This window comes from Phodopus roborovskii, unplaced genomic scaffold (genome assembly GCF_943737965.1).
Source record: "Phodopus roborovskii unplaced genomic scaffold, PHOROB, whole genome shotgun sequence".
Lineage (NCBI taxonomy): Eukaryota > Metazoa > Chordata > Mammalia > Rodentia > Cricetidae > Phodopus > Phodopus roborovskii.
This window is the reverse complement of record NW_026126567.1, coordinates 20,194,676-20,220,308: the sequence shown is the minus strand read 5'-3', so window position 1 is coordinate 20,220,308 and position 25,633 is coordinate 20,194,676. Positions and strand designations below refer to the sequence as shown.

Sequence of the window (25,633 nt, the reverse complement as noted above, 5' to 3'; positions counted from 1 at the left end):
TTGCTACTGCCACCTGAAGTTCAAATGCTATAAGGTACTATTCACGCTACTAGAAAAGAGAATTTATCATCACCCTCACCCAGCTACAAACACAGTGAGCTAAAGCAGGAACCTGTCTGCAAGATATGCCCACTGACTCAGCAGCGACACATGGTGTGGAAGGAAAGGAACCAAGCCCTTTTTATTGGAGGTAAGGCCCACTCCACATCATAGAACACACACCTGGCAATGCTAAGAACTTGAGACCAGATAGGTCATGCATGGGCCACAGGGGAAAAATCTACATTAGTGTGAGCCTCACCAAAGGAGGCTCTTCTTGCTTTAGATGGTAATTAACAGAGACCACATCTGAAGAGTGTGAAGAGAGAGAGAAACTTTGGAACAATCAGCCATAAATGGGATATCTTTATCACATCCCTCCCCATCAAGGCTCTAAGATCTATGCAGAATACAGGACCCAAAGATTTCAAGACCCAGAGGTAGCGGACAACAGCAAGAAAAAGTGTTTTCAAGGCACAACAGGACCGATGCACACATGAATTCACAGAGACTGTAACAGGACACACAAGAACTGTGTAAGCTCGAGTCAGACAAAATGCCAGCAAAGAGAAAGGGAAGTGGGCACAAAGCCTCAGCTCTCGCCAAGAAGCTATTTGCAACTGGTAGCTGCTGGAAGAGGGAAATCAGCTTTTTTCAATTGAATGATACTAGATACATCAACCAAACTCCAGTACTGGCTCAAGACCCAGGAGTAAATGATGATCACAAAATGGATTCCATGACTTTTGTGCTTGTGTGTGTGTGTGTGTGTGTGTTGTGTGTGTGTTTTCTTTAAGAAAGAGAAAAAAACATGAAGTTGGTAAGGAGGGAGAATCTGGGAGGAGTTAGAGGAGGGGAAAGAATATGGTCAAAATACATTGTATGAAATTCTCAAATTAAAAAACGATTTTTAGAACAGTGAAAATACTTATATCAAAGCCACATAACATTCTCTACTAATATATGCTTTTCTCTTTGAGATCATGATATAATTACATTTGTCCCTTCCTCCTCCTCCTCTAAATGTTCCAATATACCCTTCCCTGCCTTCAACTTCATAGACTCTTTTTTCACTAGTTATTTCACACACACACACACACACACACACACACACACGTGTGTATACATACATACATATATACACATATATACATATGTATATATGTATATATTCCTAAATACAGCATGTTCAGCCCATGTGTTATTTGTACGTACATTTCAAGGGCTGGCTGGCACTGGATAACTGATTGCTGTACTCTCCCCTTAGGAAGAACACCCCTCCCTCCCCCAGCTTTCCTCAGTTGTCTGTAATTCTTTGTGTAGGTTGAGACTTCATGGGCTTTTCCCCATCCACTTAGGCATGTCTACTGTGGTGTCCTTATTCAGTCCACATTTGGGCTGTCATGTCAGTGAGACTTTATTGTTGAAGTTGGGACATGACTAGGAGACACAAACTCACAGCAAACTTTCTGACCGTCTTTGCTCTTAAGAGCATCTCATTAATACAAAGACCTTGCCTCTCCAGCTTCTTTTTGTTTGGCTTGGCTTTGCTTTGCGTGTTTTGGGACAGGGCTTTGATAGATAATGCAGGCTACCTTCAAACTTGTGATTCTCTTTCCTCAGCCTCCCACATGCTGGGATTACAGGAGTGAACATATGCAGCTGCTTCTGTTTTATTATGTTACCATAAGATCTTAAAAGTAATTAAACTGAAGCTATTGAAGTCGAGCTCACAGCAATATGCATATAATCATTAGATATAAAGTTTTTAGAGCATTTATCCTATTCAGAATAAGAAATAATCCTAACATTAGAGGCTGGCATTTAAAATAAGTAAAAATACTTTCAGTTTGTGATTATAATGAGGGCAAGAATTGTCTTCAATATATGCATAATCCTTCTTGACTCCAGAGAAAGTGCTATTACAGCTTCTCTGAAACCATCTTCCTAACAAAATGACTTAACAAACTCAACTTTGAATCTCAGAAGATGGAGATGAACAGAACTCACTCTAAGGGCACTGTGGGCACAGATACGCTACCTCCAACTGGAAAATCATCTTTTTAAAAAAGAGTATTACGAACAAGGAAGGTATTAGAGAGTAAAATGCTTTCATGACCTGCCACCTAGATAAAATGCCATGCATTTAAAAATAAACAAAACTCTGATAACATTGTTTGTATTTCTAAAAATTGGTATGACTTAATTATACTTAATCATGGATACATAATTAACTATTACCAGAACACAGTCCAAGAGTGGAGTTATGTGAGGAGAATTCTGAAAGCTTGTGAGAAGACTCCAAGAAAACCAGACAAGAGTTTTGTGAGCTCAGTTTCTTCAAAGCACAGAACTGATCTTGGAATGTCTTTCGTGACCCCAGGTGTAGCTGATAGGCGGGAGTTAACTTTGTGTTGTTCATTACAACTGACTATTGCTATTTGTCTACATGTCTCTATGGAAAACATGTTTTTGCCACACGTGGCTTGTCCTTGTGATTGGTCACTTCACTCATGTGACTCTTCTGAACCCTCAGAATACAAACTGTCTGATGTTCTCAATAAAGTTGGCTTCTTGACTTTCATGCTCATTTCCGGATATGCTCACTATCTAACAAGTCAATTCCCTACATACTGTCCAATTGTGCATCTCTCACTAAATGCACGTTGTATAAAAACAGCAATTAGCACTTTCATCCCTTTTCTTTTTGAGTGAAAATCTTGTTGTGATCTATGCTAAGTCATATGACCATATGACTGAAGTGATGGAATTACAGGCATGGACCATGAGAGAAATACAGAATAGTCATGATTCTTATTTATTTATTTATTTATTCTGCGCTGAACCACAAAGCACACAACAGAGGAGTCAGTTTAGGTGATTCAGAATGAAACCCATGTTGCACCTGTAAATATATGTGTGCAGTGACTGCTTGCACCACTTCATAGTTGCCTATCAACTGTTTTGACCATGTAGTACGACAGTGTCTGTATGGAAAGACCTTTTGTCAATATTTTTTTTTTTTTTTTTGAGTTATGGTCTCTGTTATGTAGCTCTGACTTCCTAGAGCTTGGTATGTAAAACAGGCTAGCTTCAAACTCCCATAGAGAGACTTGCCTGCCTCTGCCCTCTACTGCTTAAAGATGTGCACCATCACACCCAGACAAAATTAACATTATTTTCAAAGTCTTCAATTTTCTCTGGCATTAGCCTTCAAACAATATGATCGGTACTTTGAAGGGCCATATCTCCTCTTCTGAATTAATAACAGGCTGTTCTGTTATCTTAAATTTTCAACTCTGATCCTAGATTCTGCTATATTACATATTAAGTAAACAAGCAAAAGAGTCCTTGTAATGCATTGTCTAATGTTCAACAGATACAAGCACGAAGGAACTCGCTGGACCTGGAATCAAAATCTAGTCTTCTGGGAGAGAAATGAAAGGAAGGGCTAAAAGAGAAGGGGGGTACAGAAGAGGGAGGAAGAAAGGAGGACAGGGGGGAATGCGAGAGGGAGGAGAGACAGGAGAGGAAGAGATTGTTTAACAATTAGTCCTTTGATAAAAGCTCCCAAATACTGATCCTCGGATTCATATTCATTAGCTAAAAAGACAATCCATTTTTCCTGGGCTACTGAAAATCACTGTCAGGAGATGTGAAACAGGAGCATCTTTAAAATCCTCCCTAAAGTATATACTCTTTAGGGAAAACAGAAGTGAATGGCTCTTGACTAAAACAAATGAAAAGACATGGTAAGCAGCCTCCAATACAAAACAGCATTCTTTTAGAAAAGCACTAAAATAGGAACTAATATTAGAGTTATTCTTACTGCAATAGCTATTCATTTGGCAAATTTCCATCAGAAATAAATGAAAATCAAATGTGGACTAATTATAGTAGATGTTAATATTGCTCGTTATTTAGAGGTTTCCTCTCTTCCTGCGTACATGGTTAGACATTTTAGACTCCCCTGCATGTAGTTAACATCTTGTAATAAATTTGCATCAATAAGCTGTAAGCACAAGTGACTTAACTCACTTTTCTCTTATGCAATTAATAACAAGTATAACCTGTGAACACTTCTTTAAACTGTTTTAAAGTCTATTAACAACTAAATGAAATGGAATACATGTTTTTAATGTTTCAAGTCATTGTTAGAATATATTACCATATTCTCAAATTATGTTTTATAGTCTAATAAAGTATTCAGTGAAAACAGATTTGATGGTCAGATAAGTTCTGTTAACAGTGTTAGGGTCTAATCATGCTTGGGTTCTCAGGATTATTACAATAAACAAATACTCTTAGCCACTAAAAATAACTCATCCAAAAAATTTTGACCAAACAATGATTTTAGGAGTTAATACCTCTTACTGTCTTTTAGCATTTTTTGTCTAAAGACACTCTAGAATAGTCTACATTGTTGGAGAAATATATTTTTCCTGGGCAAATATGACTTACATATTCATTAAGCAAGGGGATTACCCGTCCTTTCCCATTAGCCTCTGTTATCCTTGTTTTCTCTTTAGGTTTCCATGGAGGAACTAGTGAACTTTACTCTGGGTTTCCCATCTGCAGACACATCACTGCACAGGAAGAACTCTTCCTTACACTCTGCGGTTATTGTGCATCAAAGGGAATATCTGGTCTGTGCAGACCAGCTTACTTACGTCTGGGGCTCCTTTGCATTTTGTTGTTTTTGCTGGGGCTGAAGAACGTTAGTTACCAGTTCAGTGATCCCACTAAAGGGAAACCACCTGTTTAAATAAGCAAATAATGTGACTGAAAACCAAAATAACAATGGAGACTCAATGCTCTCTACCCAAAATAATTAAACACACCCACACACACACACACAGGCACAAAAGCTACAGCCAATGGAAATATGAGCTCCAGTTATCACCAGGCAATCAGGAGGAAGGGAAATTTAATTTGAACACTTAACTAGTCCACAAGCAGGCAGCAAAAAACTACATCCAGTCACTATGTGGATGAAGTAAGAAGCTGCAGGCAGCTCTCTTACAAGCAGAGAGTCAGAAAGCAGAAGACACACTAGCTGCAGCCTGTCCAGTATTAGTGGGAGCTAATACCACCAAAGGTGCAGAAAGCAGAGGGGGCAGAAAGAAGTACAGAAGTCCAGTCTACTGCACTCAGAACACATTTACTTACTGTGTCGCCTGTGCTTTGTGTTCTTCTTTGACCCTAAAAAAATAAGTTTGCACAACTGAGTGCACTGTTCTAAGCAGCAATTCCTACCTACGTATCTGTGGTCACATAGAATGGACCCGAAAATTAGGAGTATTACACAGAAGAGTTTAGTGCTACACCATACATAAGGACTGAGCATTCCAATCAATTTTACACAAGGGGGAAGACAAGCTGGCTCATTTGGTTTCTGCTTCGCTTGCAGTGCTAGGGGTTGAACATGGGCCATGCACATGTTAGACAGGCACACTGCTGCTAAGCTACAACCTCAGCCCAGGAAAAATTGTCCTTCTACTAAAACTCGGTTACTCTCTAAAGCAATGTTTTATTCACAGATTCTGCCACATATTTTTACATTAAGGTGCCATAGTAATATAGTAATAGTAACTAAAAAATAATTTCTATTTTTCTTTTTAGCTTATTTTTTAAAATAAATTGAAGGCTAAATATTTTAAATAAAACATAGGATTTTATAAACGATTGTTTAAAGTCTGTAATTAGTTTATTTATGCCTCAAAGAATAGATAAAAGGAACTGGAGGGGGTAATAGTCAATATCTCATAATAAAAAATACTACTTAAATACTGTATATTAAACTTAAAATAGCCATGCCAACAAAACTTCTTCATATAACTACAGCGTGCTGAAGATGAAGTTAAGCAAATATTATGCAAGTAACTATAATCAAATCAAGTGTTTCATTCTCAATTCTTCCAAATTCTACAGTCATCCAGAACTGAGCTGTCTCTCTGACTGGAGTAAGATTTTATATAAGCAAAATCCCGGTACGAACTGATTCATAAACACTCAGTCAATTTCTAGTGGATATGATATGAGTAACTAGACACACTCAACAACAAAACCTCCCACCTCAGGTGGCACCCTTAATGAATCACCCTTGGGATTAATATTACTCACTTCATATGTTCCCTTATTAGAGCCCAATTATTCACACCATAGACATTCATCTGCATACTCTTTTGATAATTTCCAGGGAATGAAGAAAAGATTGAGCCAATATACAGCTGTAGGTATGAAAATAAAATAGGACTGAATACTGAAAAGACTGAGAAGGATCTTACACAGGGTAGTGAAGACTGGTAAAGTGGACTAAAAACCTTCTTGAGAGATGCATCTACTCAAAGGAAGACCAAAAACTGGTAAATAAAATTTACACATAACATGGGATTTTTCATTACATCAATAATGTAAGCTAAGCCGTCTCTTTAAATTCAATTTGTTAGTTTTATAGTATGCAGTGGTTCATCATGCAAACTGAATTAAGCAACACTGTAGGACTCGTGAGGCACATCTCAGAAGGGCACTCCAGGACGGAAAGACTGCCCTGAGTGTGGACAGAACTGATAATACAGCAGACTGAGGGCACAGATGAGCAAAAGGAAGAGAAAGCCCACTAACACCGTGCTTTCCATTCACAGTAAGGTGAGCAGCCCTTCCCATGTGCTCCTGACACCAGGTAGTGTCAGGATCAGCAACAGATCAAGATAACTTTTAACCGAAAGCTATAGAAAGGATATAGAGGGCACAAAGAAACTGTCAGAATGTCAAAAATTTAACCCCTAAGCTGTCTGGCTAGAGCCTAGCAGGCTGTGGAAAGGAGAAGCAGACGATCAGAATAGAATTCTGAAGCACTCTGGTGACAAGTCCTGGAAAAGGAAACACTGTACCATTGCCTGGGCAAGCTACAAGGGATTGTAGGAAGTGCATTGCAGAAACTGTTGCAGTCTTCCAGGCACACACCAGGAAGAGACCTCCCAGACACAAAGGAAACACAGGCAGGCAAGCCTCCATACACCCTCACAGCCTCAGTGTAGAAAGCACCAGAGACAGGCTGTAATTGGCAGATGAAAAGGAGGAGCTCAGACTGGAAAATCTGCTAAAAGGTGACATCCTACACGGAAAATCTTCTAACTGGGAAAGCTGAATTACTGAGACAACCCACATGTACAGAATAAAACAAAAGTCAATCCCAGGAAAAGGACAAGCGGCACCATCCCAACTAGAAAGAAATGCTAAATGCCTTCTATTTAATCTTACTGTGTTTGTTTTTTGTATATTTTACACTTTGTACTTTAATTGACAATTGTGTTTTAGCTTCTGTGCTGAATGAAAAGGCATTTATGGATGTTCTTTCTTTCATTACCCCTGCTCAGCAAGGTTTTCTCTATTTCTCATATCCTAGCTTCTCTGTGTTAGAAAACATGAAAAATATACAGACATTATTTTTGGTTTTCAGCTTTCATTGGTGTTTGTGTATTTAATGAGTGACCCAAAAGAATTTTTTAATCTTTATTTATTAAAAAAAAAATGTAACTTGGAAGTGGTGGCACACACCTTCAATCTCAGCACTCTGGAGGCAGAGGCAGGCAGATTCTGAGTTCAAAGCCAGCCTGCTCTACAGAATGAGTTCCAGGACAGCCAGGACTACACAGTGAAACCCTGTCTCAAAAAAAAAAAAAATTATTTTAATTTTAGTTAATGTGTATGAGTTTTTGGCCTGCATGTGACTTGGAAGAACAGCCCATGCTCTTCACCTCTGAACATCCCCAAATTGAATCTTCTTTATCCAATGTGGCCCACAGAAACCAAAAGGCTAGATACCTCTGTTCTATACAACGATATTCATTTTTTTAACGTCATACAAAGTAAGAAACACATTTTATATGCAGCATATGCATTTGCACAAATGTAAACAACTAAAACGAAATTCTATTAAATTCTATTAAATAATAGTGAGTGAAATAGGCAGTAGCTTTGTCTTATTTTCCATATCATCTCTGTTCTTAAATGTTAGTTTTGGTGCTACTAAATTGATTTCATGGCCCTTAGTTTAAAAAACGCAATCTGTAATAACAGGTGAGTTGTAGCTTATTTACAGGCCAGTCTACATGCACTGGGTGTTCTTTGTGGCTTTCAGAATATTCCTAAAGTTCAGGAAACAGGCTGAAATTTTCAAACATTCAAATGATGAGGTGGCTTTATAATCACTCTTACACACGCATATAGACATGGCAGACTACTGTGTGTAGGTTCTAAGTCACTGTAATTCTGTGAGTTAAGCATTACAGAGGAGAAAGGTCTATCAAACCAGAAGGGAAGCAATAAAGCTGAACACAGAAAAGGAAATGAACATCAGTAGACAGAGAGGCAGGAGGTATGGGACCTACAGGGCTGACAGGGAAGCAAATCCTGGAAGATAAACACAGCCAGCAAGACAAGTGGAACCTGAAACAATCAGCTAAGCAGAGCTGGGGGAAGGAGGAGGGGAGCACACAAAGGAAGGAAACATGGCAAACAGAAAATACTGCGCACTGCCAGAAAGAAAATGGCACTTGGCAGTGGTGCATAGGACAAAGGGTATGAAGCTGTCTTCTATCTCTGAAGCTAGCAAAGAGCTAAAACTTCCTAGGTAGCTCAGTCGTTTGTTTTGTTGTTGTTGTTGTTGTTGTTGTTGTTTTGTTTTTTGGTTTTTTTTGTTTTTGTTTTTTGTTTGTTTGTTTGTTTGTTTTTGGTTTTTTGAAACCGAGTTTCTCTGTGTAACCCCTGGCTGGCCTAGAACTCCCTCAACTCACTCTCTAGAACAGTCTAGCCTCGAACCCACATGGATTCCCTGCTTCTTTGCCTGGGATTAAAGGCATGTGCAACCACCAACCAACATTATCCGTTGTTTTTGAAAACTCTGTTGAGTAGTACTCTTTTTCTACCAATATTTTTTTTATTAATGTATTTTTTACATTCCAATCCCAGTTCCCCCTCCCTCCTCTCCTCCTGCTCCCCCACTACACCCCTCCTTCCATCTAGTCCTCAGAGATGGTAAGGCTTCCCCTAGGAAGTCTAAGTCTGTCCCATCATCTCGTTGAGGAGGACCAAGGCACCTCTCCACCCCGACGCCCCTGTGTCTAGGCTGGGCAAGGTATCGCTACCAATAATTTTGACATGTTTGTATTAGAATGCTCAGCTGAAAATGTATGCTCTTTATCCATTTGATTCTTTCCACTGCCAGACTTATAATTTAATATCAACCACATTATTTTCTAATTCTTTGCAGATACCAAAGCTTCACACAAACAACTGTGTGTGGGAAGGAGTGATGCCCTTTTCATGAACAAACTATTAGTTTCCTATTACGGGAAACAGAGGTGTACTTAGCGGGTAAGAGTGCACTGCTCTTACAGAGGAGAGAGCCTGAGTTTGGTTCCCAGCACCTACACCATGTGCATCACAAATGCTGTAACTCCAGTTCCAGGGATCTAGGCCTCCCAAGACACACACATGGAGCATATAGACTCACATAAACACATGTTTTTTTAATTCATATTAAACAAAAGTTATCTTTTCACTTTTATTTTAGTAGTAAAAATTATTTCAGTAAAGTTCAAAAGATTAGTAATATAACTATTACAAAATAGGTACCGTCCAATAAAATAATTAAGCTTTGTCTTTAAAGAATTATTGAATTGTCTTTTCATTTTCGGTTTTTGTTTGTTTGTTTGTTTGTTTGTTTTTTGTTTTTCACAATCAATACTTATATAACATATTTAAGTTCAAATTTAAGCCAAATTTGAATTTATCAGAATCTTTCAGACATCTACATTTATAAGCAGAGCTAATATGCAACTTAGTAACTCACCAGCAGTTAGCTTGGTTGGCATTATTCAAATGCACCACAAAGAAAGGCCTATATAATAGTGATTTGCTGTAACTTTAGTTGGCACACTCCTAAATTAACTGACAGTGGGTAACCAAGTATTACATACAAGTAAATAATCTCAGTAATCAATAAGTTAGCAACATGTATATAAATATCAACTAAATAATTAAATATTTCATAAATTTATAAAGCACTAGTAATACCAAAGGAATTTTGAAAGTCAGAAATTATCCCTAATCAATTGACTTATTATTGAAGTGATGCATAAAGTTTTTTGTAAAATAATGTTGATGATGATAAGGTAGAAACAGGTTAAGATTCCAAAAGAACTATTGAGAAAAAAATTAAAGGAGTAAAAGGTACGAATTCCCTACAGCCCAATAATGTGCAACTGTGTATTCTGAAACATGGTTTGTAAAACAGAAACACTGAAAATAAACTGTCAGGTCTAAAGCACTAAACTAGTGTGACAGTCAGAGTGAGAACGACCCCACAGGCTCACATTTGAACACTTGGTCCCCAGTGGCAGGATGTTGGGGAGGGATTAAGAGGTGTGGCTTTGTTAGAGGAGGTCACTAGGACAGTCTTTGAGGTTTCAAAAGGCATCAGCCATTCCCAGAGAGGGCTCTCTGCCTCCCACATGTAGTTCAAGATGAGCACTCTGGGCCATTCTCAGCCATGCCTTTTCTGTCACCACACACTTTAACCCTCCTAAAACCTAAGTTAAACCCTTGTTTTATAAGTTGTCTGGATTGTGGTGTTTTGTCACAGTAATAGAAAAGTAACTAACATACCTAGTATGCATGAATGAATTGAGGGAGAAAGGAAAGGTGGAAAGGAGGGAGAAAACTATCAATAGGAGAAGGATTTACGAAAAACTTCAATAACAAGCGCAGTCAAACCCTCCACATTTAACCACACAATAATAGAAAACACACGGGGGTGAGGGAAGACTGATTTTCTAGTAATATGCATGGTGAGAGTAGAAAGCCCTCCTTTCTTCTAAGATTACACTATAAATACATGCCACACTAGCTGGAGGGATAGTTAAGACACACCAAGGCCAACAGTGCTCATGTTTCTTTCATTGAGATAGTCCACTGCCCCTCAGAATAACCCAATTGCTAAGCACAGAAAAGTGTAAGCTCATCCTTTAGTATCTATACCATAGCTAAGCTTAAACAGAAGCAGCTACCCAGGTCTCGAACCTTCCCTTACCCTCAATGCTTTTCTTAGCCAATTCACGCAAGAGTCTATCCACATCAACCTTAACCTTTCTTACCTCTTTAAAGACTCAGACACCAGAGGTCCAGAGTCATTTTTATTTAATTATTCTTTCACTTCATGAATCTGGATCTATGAGTGCTACCAAACAAAAATTGCTTTTTCTTTTCTCTAAAAAGTAAATGCAGACGATTCTCATTCTTTATAGAACATTCTATGTTCTAGAAAGCTGCTGTAAACCATGAATTAGAAAATATTGGACCATTTCCTAGGAGCAATAGTTCAATAGAAGCAATAGATGCCTCTGTCCACAACATTTTCATCAACCAATCAGTTCACAAACTCATTGTATATCCATTCACTAAACATATGGCTCATCTATGCTGGTCACAAGGGTGTGCTGGTAACCAAGATGAGCACCATGCCTGCCTTCACAGGGCTTACAAAGAAGTAGAAAAGATAACAAAATTGTGATTACAAAATGCATTTGAGGTTAGAAGACTATAAAAGTGCAATATGTGGAGAAAGGCTTAATTCGGTGAACACAGAACAGTTGAGAAACTGCTTCCTCAGATGGATGATAACTAACAGGAGACCAAAAAGAACGTGAGCTTGCAATATCATTAGGAACAATTTTCTGTACATTGAGCATTTAGTGGATATTTGTCCAATGCTAACTATGGTACAGGGTTCTGTGCTAAGCACCAAGAAACCCATGATAGACAGGATAGACTCTGTTCCTATCTTTATATGTAGCTTAAACTCTAGTAAAATCCAAAAAATGTTGAAGACCAGCAAAACAGTTTGTAGACACAGAGGGGTTTTGTTCATTTTTATTACTCCTGGCTAGAAAGGTGTAGACATGTTACTCCATGGTCTAAGGCAACTAGTCTTGTAACTGTCTTGAGATTATGAAGCTTTGGCATTTGAGACGGCTTGCTTAGATGGAAAGTAAGCCTACATCTGAGTCAGAAATCACTGATTATCTCTGAACATAAATAGACACTTGGATTTCTGTTCCTTAATTATTTACAAAATACCTCTTTGACTTCCAGCATCCTTACAATTGTATAAGGACTCTATTAAGAGTCTTACTTTCAAAATGCCTTCTATATCCTAAAGCAGGTAAATCTGGCAAAAAAAAAAAAAAAAAAATCTGGGGGTTAAAAGCACATACTGCTCTTGCAGTGGACCTGAATTTGGTTCCCAGCACCCACATCAGGCTGTTTACTTCCCACTGTAACTCTTGCTCAAGGGGATCCAAAGCCTTCTGGCCTTTATGCCAATTGTACTTACATGTAAATATACCCACTCAGAGCTATACATACATAATTTAAAACAATAAAAATAAATATTTAAAAGTTAGTAAATAAAATAAATTCCAAAAAACTATTAGGCTATTTCTCTAATGTTTTATTAAAAACACATTTAATAGTATTAAAAATTTAAAACAAATATGTGAGCATACACATAAACACATAACCTACATTATATAACTAAGAACTTGCTATTTTCACATAAACATTAAATATACATAGCTTGAAAACATCTTGAAACTTCACAAACAGATTTGTTTTTATAAGCTTAAGAGCTGCATAATTTAGCTATACAATAAACAACTAGCAAATCATCTTACCTAACAGAAACACAATGAATTCAATTATTTCATAATCAAAACTGTTTATACTATTAGCCTGTGACATATGCCACTTTTCACAGTGTTTGATATGGAACATTCTGTTGCTAAGCAGCAGGGTCAACAAAATGTTTACTGTGTGTGTGTGTGTGTGTGTGTGTGTGTGTGTGTGTGTGTGTGTGATTGCTTTCTTTAGAGAAACCCTCTGCTCCGTGAGGAACTTAGAACGACTGCTCTCCTGGATAGCATGGCTAGTCTGAGAATAGGCACAACTGAGGCAGAAAAGGCTTTCTTCCGGATAGACAGGCACAGACAGTAGAGCACAGAGATAATCACACAGAGCCAGCCTGGATTGTAATTCTCAGCTCTTGTCACTAGCTAAACGATCAAGCAAGCTACTTAATTTTAACGCTCATTTCCTCATCAGTATAGCTATTAGGTAGGGTACAGATTAGTTAGCAAAGTGTGAACATAAAGTCCTGAATTTGGCTCCCACCACCAAAGTGAAAGCCAGACACAGTGGTACACATCTGTAACTCCATAGCTGGTACAACAGAATCAGGGGACCCCTTATGGGCTCTCTGGTCAACCAGTCTAGACAAAAGAGAGATTTCCTGGTGTAGCATGAGAACCCATCTCAAGAGTAAGGTAGAGAGCAATAGGGAAGACATCCAGTGTACTGGCCTGTAATCTCCACACATACACATGAAAAGGCAGGTGCAGACATATGCAGTCTGTCCTTACCATTTTCAGAGTCAGTAGAAGAAAAATTTGAAACCAACCTCATGAACTTCCTAGTTAGAGAAACCAACAAAATTTTCTTACATTTTTTTCTTTAAGTTAATTTAAGTTGGGTTTTTGGTTTTGGTTTTTAAGTCACAACAGTACTAACTAGAGCTAGGGGTATGTCTCCATAGTACAGCCTGTGCAAGACCATGTATTTTATCCCGAGCACTTCAAGGAAGAAATGAGGAGAGGGAGGAAAGAAAGAAGGGAGAGGAAACGATGGAGAAAAGAAGGGAGAAAGAAAGAACCCCCACAAAACAATTGGAATTGAAACACACATGTGCACACATATAAACATATACATACGAGATATGTGTGTATATACATACATATAATACATATATAATACATATATATGTGTGTATATATATATATCATGTATAAGCCATATGTCAAACAATCAAGTTTTTGCTACTCATTGTCACAGTATATACACACACACACAGGAAACCAACTTTATTCTATACTCCCAGGTGAAAATTTAATATTCTTTTTCTATTCATGTCATATCAGAATTTTCAAGACATTTTCTATCAGACTAGTGTGAATAGAATATAGTTAAGACTGAGAGACTTCATTACACTATCATGGACTTCATGTGTCATAGGGATTTAAATGTACATTTTGTTGAAAATAGGAATTCTTACTTGTATAAGGGTCATTTATTTATTCAGCAGACACTTATGAGGACCTACTATTGTCAAGAATTATACTATAGTCCATGCACATAACAGTTGCTTTTTTGGAATTTACTTTCTATTTAAAAAACAAAAAACAAAAAACAAAAACCTAGCACTAGTAGCTAGGTTAGGGATGCATGCCTTTAATCACAGCACTCAAGAGATGGAGACAGGTAAGTCTTTGTAGTTCTGGCCAGCACCTATTGATATAGTGAGTCTAGGCCAGCCAAGGCTACTTAGTGAAAGTTGCCAACAAACAGCACAGATAAGAGATAAGGATGATGCACAGAGCTGGTGATGTACCTATCTCAGAGGCAGAGTGTTTGTCTAGCAAGGTCACAGCCCAAGGTTCAATGCCCTTGCCATTAAGGTACTCACAGTACACAAGAACATTCTCAGTCTTTTCTACCTTTCAACACATTTACATTCTCTTACACAGATATTTTCCTGAAAAGAAAAAAGCAAAGCATTCAAAATTTAATTAATTAAAAAGAAGTCATTCATTTAAAAAATAAATCAGCAAATAAGTTTGATTAACTTCTTTAAAGAACTTATGGGTCCAGTTATTCTAGACTCATAGACCCACTACTTCACACATTCAGGAGTCCATAAAAGTACTAAACTTAAAGATGGACGAAGAGGACATGATGCAGACCCATGTAGGCCCTGTGCTTGCTGCTTCCGTCTCTGGGAATTCATACAACCTTTCCTCAGTTGATTTAGAGGGCTTTATTCTCCTGATGCCCTCCAACCCCTCAAGCTCCCCTACTCTTTCAGCTTCCTCTTTGGAGTTGGAGGGATTTGATGGAGCTCAAATTTAGAGCTGTGTGTTCCAAGGTCACTCTCTGCATAATGTCAGACTGTGGGTCTCTAGAAGCCTCTTTGATGATGACTGAATAAGGCATTGATCAATAAGTACAAGTATAGTATAATATCATTAGGAGTCATTTTATTGATTTTTTTTTTTAAGACCAGTAGCATCTGTTTTTATCCTAAGTCTCTGGACGATCTAGTATGGTTCTGGCTCACCTAAGCAGTATCAGGTAGTTTCAGCTCATGGACCAGATCTTAAGGCAAATGACATTGGTTTGTTGGTTACTCCCACAGGCTTTATGTCACCATTGTCTTGGTGTATTTTGCAGGCAGGACAGATTGTAGCTCAAAGGATTTGTGGCTGGGTTGGTGTTTGTATTCTCTTTTGGTAGCCTGCAAAGTACCTTCCCTTACTAAAGACACTAAAACATGGTGGGGCTTCTCCTAGGGCTCTTTTCTTTCTATTGGTTTGCCTTGCCCAACTTTGATGTGATGTGTTTGTTTGTTTTTGTTTGTTTTTGTTGTTATTGTGTTGTTTTGTTTTTGCTTTGTCTTATATTTTGTTTGAAGAAGAAAAAGAAATAAATTGGGGGAAAGTGGCTGAAGAAATAGCTCAGCAGTTAAAAGCACTTGGTGTTCTTGCAGAAGACCCCAGGTGTAGTTCCTAGTACCCACACTAGGTATCTCACAACCATCTGCAACTCCAGTGTCAAGGGTAGACTCATACACTCGAATAATTAGTCAAAAGAGAATGGTTCTACTTGAGAATGATTGGAGAAAGTGTGTCACTGGGGGGTGGACTTTGGTTTTCAAAAGCCAGGCCCAGTGTCACTCCCTTCCTGCTGTAGATGAATCAAAATATTGAACTCTAAGATACTTATTCCTCCAGCACTATGTCTGCCTGCATATTGCCATGCTCCCCATCATAATGATAATGAGCCAAACCTCTGAAACTATAGACAAGCCCAAATTAAATGTTTTCTTTTAAAATATTTATCTTGCTGTCCCTTCACAACAATAGAACAGTGACTAAGGCAGGCATCCCATAATAAAACCAAATTCAAGCAGTACCTATCCACAAATCCAGCCCTACAGAAAGTACTAATAGGAACACTTCTACACCCTAGAAAACACCAAAAATAAATAATCTCAGACCAGCAAATCAATAAAGGTGAGAAAAACCACACCACAACAATAAAATAATGGGGCACTGCTCCTTGATAACTTTCAGTAAGAATAGTCTCAGTTCTCCAGTAAAAAGACACAAATTAACAAAATGGATTCAGAAACAGGATCCATCTTCTGCTGCCTCCAAGAAACACACCTTAACATCCAGGATAAACACCACCAAGGGTAAAAGGATAGAAAAGGATATTACAAGCAAATGAACCTAAGAAGCAAGGTGGTGTAGCCATTTTAATAGCTGACAAAACAGACTTCAACTCAACACTAACCAAGAGTAATAGGAAAAAAGACCTGTTGACTAGTCTATGTCAACTTGACACAAGCTAGAGCCATCTGAAAGGAGGAAACCTCAACTGACAAAATGCCTCCATGAAATCCAGCTGTAGGCATTTTCTCAATTAGGGATTGATGCAGGAGGCCCCAGCCTATTATGGGTGGTGCCATCCCTGAGCTGGTGGTTCTGGGTTCTACAAGAGCAAGCAAACCAGAGGAAGTAAGCCAGTAAGCAGCACTCCTCCATGCCCTCTGTACCAGCTCCTGCCTCTAGGACCCTGCTCTGTTTTAGTTCCTGTCCTGAGTTACTTTGAGGATTAACAGCAATATGGAAGTGTAATCCTTTCTTCCCTAACTTACTTTTTGGCCAGTGTTTTGTCTCAGCAATAGAAACCCTAAGACAAGTCTACCTACTCACCAAGGAAAAAAATAATGAAGAGGATATTACAGTTCTTAACATCTATACACCAAACACATGGGCATCCAAGTTCCTAAAAGAAATACTACCCCAACTTAAATCACGTATTGACACCCACACACTGATAGAGGGAGATTGCAATACCTCACTCTCAGAAATAGACAGGTCATCCACACAAAAACTAAACAGAGAAATGTTGGCACTTACTGATGTTTAAACCAAATGGACCCAACAAATAGTAACAAACACAAAACAATATACCTTTTTATCACCTCGTGGAACTTTCTCCAAAATTGTCCATATACTTGGACACAAAGCAAATCTCAAAACATACAAGAAAATTGAAACAACTCTCCACATCCTATCTGGTCACCATGACGGATATCAACAAGAGAAACAACAGAAAGTCTACAAACTCATGGAAACTGAAAAACTCACTACTCACTGAAAAATGGATCAAGACAGAAATTAAGGAAGAAATTAAAGACTTTCTAGAACTAAATGGAGATGAATACATAACATACCCAAACTCATGGAACACAACAAAAGTGGTCCTAATAGGAGACTCCGTAGCGTTAAGTGCCCCCATTAAAAGAATTGGAGAGATCTCATATTAGTAACCAAACAGCACACCTAATCACTCTAGAACATAAAGAGAAACAACACCCAATAGTAGATGGGAAGAAATAATCAAACTAAGGACTGAAATCAATAAAATCAATGAAACAAAGATTCGGTTCTTTGGGGGGAAAAAAAAACAATAAAAAATGGCAAACCATTGGCCAGATTAATCAAAAGTCAGAGAGAAGATCCAAATTAACAAAATTAGAAATGAAAGGGGGGAACATAAAAACAGATAACAAGGAAATTCATAGAATCAAGGACATACTTTAAGACCTGTAGTCTTCCAAATTTAAAAAAAAAAAATAGGTAGATTAGTGGTTATCTGAGGAGTGGAGGTGACCATTTAATGGGTTCATGGCTTCTTTTTTTGGGTTCATGAAAATGTTTGGTAACTAGACAGTGATGCTAGCTACCCAACTGCAGATGCACCAAATACCACTGAATTCTACACTATAAAACTATTAAAGTGGTAAAGTTTTATATGTGCATTTTAAAAAGAAATGAAAATATTAATACAAATTACAATACAGATGACCTTTGAAATACTATGCTATATGATAAAAGCTAGTCTCAAAAGAAATATATGAGCTAGCCCTGGTGGTCCAGGCCTGAACACTAGCTCCCTGAGAAGCTGAGTTGGGAGGATTATAAAATCAAGGCCTGACCTATATTCACAAATTCAAAGCCAGGCTAGGTTAATTTGGCGAGATCCTGTCTGAAAAAAAAAAATTTTTTTTTAATGGTCTGGGAATATAGTTTAGTGGTGGATGGTTTCACTAACAAGTGTCAGGTACTATATTCAGTCCTTACTACTGAAAGTATGTGTGTGATTTTATTTGCATGGAACATCTAAAATTAGTAAATCAATAGAAAGAGAATTGGTGGTTAAGTGGGGTGGGGGAGGGGAGGAGGAAATGCTAAATACAGGGTTTCTCTTAGAGGAAATGAAAATACTCCAGAATTAGCTTGTGGCTGTAACTATCTCACCTAATACAGACTAAAGCACTTGTGTGTGAACTCTGAAGGGCTCAACTGCATGGTATACAGATTACACCTCGATGAAGCTGTGTGTACACATGTGTGCATGAGAAAGAGAGAGATTTTAAAAACTGAAGAAAGGCACTGAAAATATAAAGAAAGTGACAAACAAAAGGCTTTAACTATCCTTATAACAGAAGAGAGAATCTGCTTGTTTCCTGCCACCCTGCACTTCTTGGCAAAGTTGTTGTTCTTTACCTTTGGTAAAATTCTATACTTACCTCTCTCAATTTACTAATTTTAAAGTTAAATATTTTATAGAATTTCAGGATCAAAATATGTATCTATCTATAAATAAATAAATAAATAAATAAATAAATAAATAAATAAATAAATGCACAGCAATCAGAGTTGAGATTTTTCTTCTCCTTCCACTTTTCTGCCCTTGCATCTAACACAGGCCACTGGGGAGGGCTGTGAAAATTCATTCTGTCTCTAGCCAGTGTGCTAATGCTATGTGCTTTTAATCTTGCATATAAATATTAAATAAAAATAATGAACTTCTGAACATAAAGATGGCTTTATCCCTTGTCTATTAGAGTTTGCTTCATTTGGCTCAAAATTGTGTTATTGGTCTTATTCTCACCTGGTAGGACTAACACCTGCCAAGGCTAAATAGTGAAACGATCTCAAAAGAAAACAAAAAGAAAAAGCTAGTAATCATTAGCTAAAGACATAATCAGAATGTGCCACTGGACAGCGGTGCCACAGACACATCTTTAATCCCAGCACTCAGGAGGTGGATCTCTGTGAGTTTGAAGCCAGTCTGGTCTACAGAGCTAGTTCCAGGAAAGCTAGGGCTATTACACAGAGACACCCTGTCTCAAAAAACCAACAACAGCAACAAAGAAAAGAATGTGCCTTTTGTTTTGCTGATGTGAAGAGTGAAATATTGTGTGTGTGTGTGTGTGTGTGTGTGTGTGTGTGTGTGTGTAGTATATGGCATGTGTGGGTTCTGTGTGGTTTCTTGGGGAAATGTCTCTCAACAGGTCAGGAATGGTAATTTGTTTGCATATGTCTTGACTCCACCATAGTCATAAGAGATATAAACTTAATCATTATAAAAACATAGTAAAGATGTCAAAACATCACAAATGGACTATATGTTGAGATAGCCATCTCTAAGAAAAGGGAGTAGTAATTCTTTTATATATCTTATTTTATAAGTTGATTCATTGAATACATGTTTCTTAATTTTAAAATTCATTGTCATTTGGAATCTCTACTATTTTTATCTATTCAGATCAAAAATATCTAAAAGAGAGTATACAAAAACTCTTTGTAAAGCCAGTATCAGATTTTAGCTTAAAAGATGAAAAACTGAGAAAATCAATACATAACAGACAGACAGACAGACAGACAGACAGACAGACAGACAGACAGACAGACAGCTTCATAGTCTTGACCACAAGGCAGACAACAGCAAGCAGCAGCACTCTCTTAGACTAACGCAGAGAGTGAAAACACAGGTCACTTATCTGGAACAGCTGCAACTGAGTCACTGCACTGCATTCTAAAGTAAGCCTAACTCTGTCACACAAATGCCCCAAACACTGAGAATTTAAAGATATGGTAGTCATCTGAGCTGTGGCTTGCTTTGGCCTTTGGTTTTCAGGTTTTATTGTTTGTTTGCAAGAAATTAGTCAAGTTGCTGACAGTTCCTATTTGATATAAACAACTTACAGATATAGACAGATATATTAGTACAACTCAAAACAACATAAATATATGTACGGAGTTTCATATTTTCATTAAGCAGTAAAAAAAAAAAATCTTGAAATGTCGGTTTTTTGAAACACAGAAGCACATCTTTAACCTTGGGTTGAACAGTGCCTTTCTGAGCATTTCTGAACCCCTGACACTGAAATGTGGTCTAACTGCTGCCATATTGCATGAGTTCCCATTCCATCTCTTTACACAACAAGTAAGTGTAATTAAGTGTTTGAATAGTATATTCAGCAAGACTCAAACTTTTACTTAAATTTTAATTTCCAAGTACAGGTCCTTCTGGGGACTCCTATATGAAGAACACGTGTGTACTCATTTCTATGATTTTACTGGATACACAGCATAAAGCTTAAACTTTCGTCACAAAGCAGTAATTCTAAAGAAGTATTTGTGTTGACACTCAACCCATGGGTGTCTCTTGTTTAGGCATCTTTTGTGAACAGAGATTTCTCATTGTTCTAGACATCTGCTTGCTTAGTGCTTTTCAAATCTGCACTGTTCTTACCAGGCATGGAAGCCTTGTTGTATAGCAGACTGAGCTCTCTGCTCATGCCTCACTAATTTTTGCCCTTTCATCATCTCCCAAACATCTCTGTCAATGTTTGTTTTTTATTAAGTTGTTTGTTTTCTTGCTGAACATTTTTGAGCCCTTTAGAAATTTTTGCCTATCAGAAGTTTGCAGATCCTTCCTCCCAGTCCTTCACTGTGCCCTTCCTGACATAAGCTTTTCACTTCCAACAATCCAATCGGTCTACTTTTGCTATTGTTGCCTATGCTTTGGGAACAGAAACATATGAATCTGTGTATCTATATAGAGGTGCACATTGTGTGCACGTGTCCATGTGTCTATGTGTCCTCAAGATCAACGTCATGAAATTCCTCCCCTGTGCTTTCTTCTTCTACATTTTAGTTTCAGGCCTTAACATTTATTAAAGCAAAGGGCACAAAAGCAATGGAGCCAAACAAATACAGATTAGAACCTCCAAGATTCTGAGCAAAACTATCTTTCCTACTTTAAATAAGCTCAGATATTTGTTACAGTAATTGGAAGCTGTGGTAGTTTAGATGTAATTGACCTCCAAAACTTCATAGGAGGTGGTACTGCTGAGAGGTGTGACCTTGCTGGAGTAGGGGTGACTATGTTGGAGGAAGTGTGACTCTGTGGGGTCGGGCTTTGAGGTCTCCTTTGCTCAAGCTATGCTCAGTGTGGTAGACAGTTTACTTCCTGTTGAGTGTGAACCAAGATATAGAACTCTCAGCTCTTTCTCCAGCACCATGTCTGCCTGTAAACCACCATGCCCTGCCATGACAATAATGGACTAAACCTCTGAACTGTAAGCCAGCCCCAATTAAATGTTTTCCTTTATAAGAGTTGATGTGGTTATGGTGTCTCTTCACAGCAATAGAAACCCTAAGACAGAAGTTAACATAATTCTTTAAATTTTATATGCAAGAGTTCTTTAAGCTAAGTATTATAAAATGATTTTTATGGATATTAAAATTATTACTTAGAGAAATAAGAAAAAATCATGTCTTGTTCATTGTTATATCCTTAGTGCTTGGTAAAAATGTCATATAATGAACTAAGCTTGATTAACAGATTGTTGGATTCATTTATTAAGTTGGTAATTTGGTTTTCTACTTTACAGCCTATCATTAGATTTTCAAGCTTTCCTTTTTTATATTTCTTTTTATCTTTCTTTACACTTTATAATCCGTAAATAGATGTTACCAAAGTCTGACCAGAGCTAGAGACGCAGCTCAGGGACAGAACATGTATGCACAAGGCCCTGGGTTCGATTCCAAGCATAAAATCAAAGTAAAATGTAAAACAAATAAAAAATATCTTATCAGTATACATCTTACTGCATTACATCACAGTTTCTACATTTTATATTGACCTATATTAATACTCCTTTCTTTTAATCTTAACTTTACAGGTAATGTCTGTCTCTTCCACCATAAAATAATTTTTTTAAAAATATCTAAAGAAATGTAAAGCTTTTTCTTTTGCACCACTGCACTGGGTCCCATACCCAAAGAAGTGCCCGTGTGTCTTGCTGCCAGAACACAACCAGGAGAATACTTCTTATGTCTTAAAAATAAATAGCATACCAAGGTGTTTCTATAGTTACACTCCCAGAAAAGAAGATTAGATTAAAAACGACACAAATAACACAGTAAGACAAACTGAAGTCAAAAGTGACACAAAATATTGTTTTTTCATTGGCTTTTTCTAATTTTACTATACTTTCTATTTGTCTCAATTATACCATGAGAGTACCAGTACTAGAGGAAGACATACTATGCACCTGTTGTCATCATCTATTTGTTTGTGTTGACACAAGAAACAACTCTCACCTCAATGGAAATAATCTGGAGCCAAATATGAGTGACCATGAACCAAGAATACATACAGTTTGGATTACCTTAAATTCCATGTTCTTACACATTAACTATTAGCTGACATTTTCACAGAGCAAAGAAAATCTTAAGACACATTTTAAACACCTTGGTGGAAACATCAGATAAGTGGGTTTCAGTGGAGCAGGAAAACTAAAGATCTCAGGTGACATCTCATGACATTCTTAGCTTTTAAGATGGTGAAAATTAGTGGTCTATGTTCCAAAGGGTTTCAAACCTGATAGTCACAAAATGTTAAAAATAAATGAAAGCATGAATACTTTTTTATTGGATTATATGGAGAGCTTCGTATGAATGTCCTATGCATGTAGTGCTGAGCTAAACTAGAAGAGAGTCAGAGCCTCTGGGTCTGGAGTTACAGATGGTTATCAAAGTCGAATAACCATGGGGTGTTGGGAACCAAACCCTGATGCTCTTAACCACTGAGCCATCTCCAGCCTCCTAACAAATAGTTACTAAAGGAATTGTGATATCCCAAAATAAATTGTAATTTGGCTCTGGACCCACTATATTCCAGCTTCCCCACATCACTGAAGTTCTAATCAGTTAGTCAACCTTGTAGAAGATTTCATTGACATTTGTTTGGTTGGTTTTCCTTTGTTTTGTTTCTTTTGTAGTGCTTAGGATCAAACTTCGAAGCTTGCATAAACTAAAATGGTTCTGCTAATGAGCTACATTACTGAGAAAGCCTAAACTGGCTTCAAAATCACAATCTTCTTGCATAACCCCTGGAGTCCTGAGGATCCAGCACTATGGGTACGAGCCACAGTGCTCAGCTTTAGCTTTTAGCAGACTACTACTTCTATGAATTAACTGGTCACCAAGTGCTGTTGGCTATCAGACTACTGAATCAACAGACCCCAAGGAACTGGAATCTGCTAGGAATCTCATGTGGAGGGAAAGGAAAAGCTAAAGTTCTGATGTCAGCCTAAGGAGGGAATTGTCTATAAGGTATGTGCCTAATCACAACAGTTTTCAGTACCAACTGAAGCAGAGACAATGATGGGTAAGATGGGCAAAACTATAAGTAGATTGGGACTGCTTAGCAATGAATACTTTTTGCCCTCTATCACACCTAAGCCTCTTATCATTCCAACTGGACCTCTTTACTTGGCCCTCTTCCTAATATGGCCCTTTCTCTGCTTTTCACTATTACTTGTCACTAGCTGGCACATTGAGAATAAATGGCCAAGTCTAGCTTTATTAGGGTGGCCATGAGACAATATTTGTCTCCAAAATTCCAGTACCAATCATTTAATAAAACAATACACATTAAGCACAATTCCCTCACATTTAGTTCCTTCTGAACCTTTCTCCATATGTCATTTCATCGTTTATCACTCTAGATTTAATCCACTCAGAGATTCACTACATATGAACCCCACTCATCCTGTCATAGCTAACTACTTAAAAGTCTAACCTGTCACCCATTGCTACACCTGGCATTAATCGAAATGCACCAGATTATTGCTTCACTGTTTGGCAAGAACTGAAGGTAAAGACGCAGACCAGATGGCCCAAGTTTACCATCACCTACTGGAGCAGAGCTAAAAGCTAATGCTGAATTTGGCAAACCTATGTTGGTACTCAGAGCATTTCAATTGACTGTAATCAACTCAGTAACAAGATTAAACAAAACAGTATTAAAATCCTGGTAATATATTTGAACCTGGTCTGCCACTTCAAAGAATGAATCATCATATTTCTACACAATCATTCTGATATTTTCTAATGTGGGAGTCAAATCTTACAATGTAGTTTGTAAAAATGCGGCTTTTCTAGCAGTGCAGCTCATTATTAAACAATGTAAAAATAATTAAGGACAATTAATACCCTGCAAGCAAGTAAGGAGGAAGCATTTACACTACCTTTCCACACAGTGCTCCTGCTGGCCTAATCTCTTTTACAGATAATTCTCACAAAACTAGAATAAAGTTTTATGACAGAGAATTCTGACAGTCAGACATGGTAATGAGGTTTGGGATCTAGCTACAACTTAAGAGTTGTTTCTGTTTAGTCCTTTACAAAGACACTAGAGGTAATAGTGCTGAAAGCAACTACACAGAACTTCACATGAAAGTTACAAATAATTTATATTCAAAGTTTCCTTTAAAAAACCCTTTCAGGCAGTAGGAGACAGAAATAAAGTGAATATGCCAAATGAAAGATTAATATTTTTTGATTATTTAAAGCACAATAAGCAAGCTTTTTTCTTGCTCTGTAAAATGGCTGACAGTAAATAATTTGTTGGGTTTTTTTCTGGATTAAAAATCAAAATTAAGGATGTTATGTGATGGTGCTAGCATTCCACAAATTTTCTTCTTGAGATAGTTGCCAAGGCTATCCCTTGAATGTCTGATTCTCCTTCAAAGAGCAAGGATGCAGGCTTGTGCCACAATGCACAGCCTGTTCTACAAAATTCTTACTCACAAATGGATGTAAAAGTACCTGTGTACACAAAGAAGCAGTGGAACTGTCTGAAATTCAGAGCTAATATTCAAACCCTTCCAAATCAACTGCAAATGTTCATCTGTTAATCTGTTGTGTGGGTTTCTGTGTTTCAAACATGTAAGAATATTAATAGCTGGCATCAACCATTACTTACACACAGAGATGTGTTCTATCCATGACTAGCAGGAGCATGCAAGTGTGTGCACATATTCCTGTGCCTGCCAATACTAGGTGCCTTCCTCCTCTGGTGCATCCTGCCTTCTTTTTGTTTGTTTTGTTTTGTTTTGTTTTGTTTTGTTTTGTTTTTGAGACAGGATCTCTCACTGAACAACTGGCTGGCTGGCCAGAGCTCCTGGGATCCTCCTGTCCCAGCTGTCCTAATACTGAGGTTATAAGCACCTGGCACCATGCCAGCTGGAGGGCACTAGGAACAGAGC

General features: G+C 37.7%; 1 protein-coding gene across 1 annotated transcript in view; it reads right to left on the bottom strand.

Moving 5' to 3' along the window:
* Positions 1-25,633, bottom strand: part of Rims2 (regulating synaptic membrane exocytosis 2) — a 380,476-nt gene that overhangs the window by 312,038 nt on the left and 42,805 nt on the right. Inside the window, exons 2-3 of the mRNA XM_051202763.1 lie at positions 5,209-5,241; positions 4,710-4,796 (exon numbers count right to left, since the gene is read on the bottom strand). Of these exons, the coding sequence (XP_051058720.1) occupies positions 4,710-4,796; positions 5,209-5,241 (120 nt within the window). The remainder of the gene's footprint in view (positions 1-4,709; positions 4,797-5,208; positions 5,242-25,633) is intronic.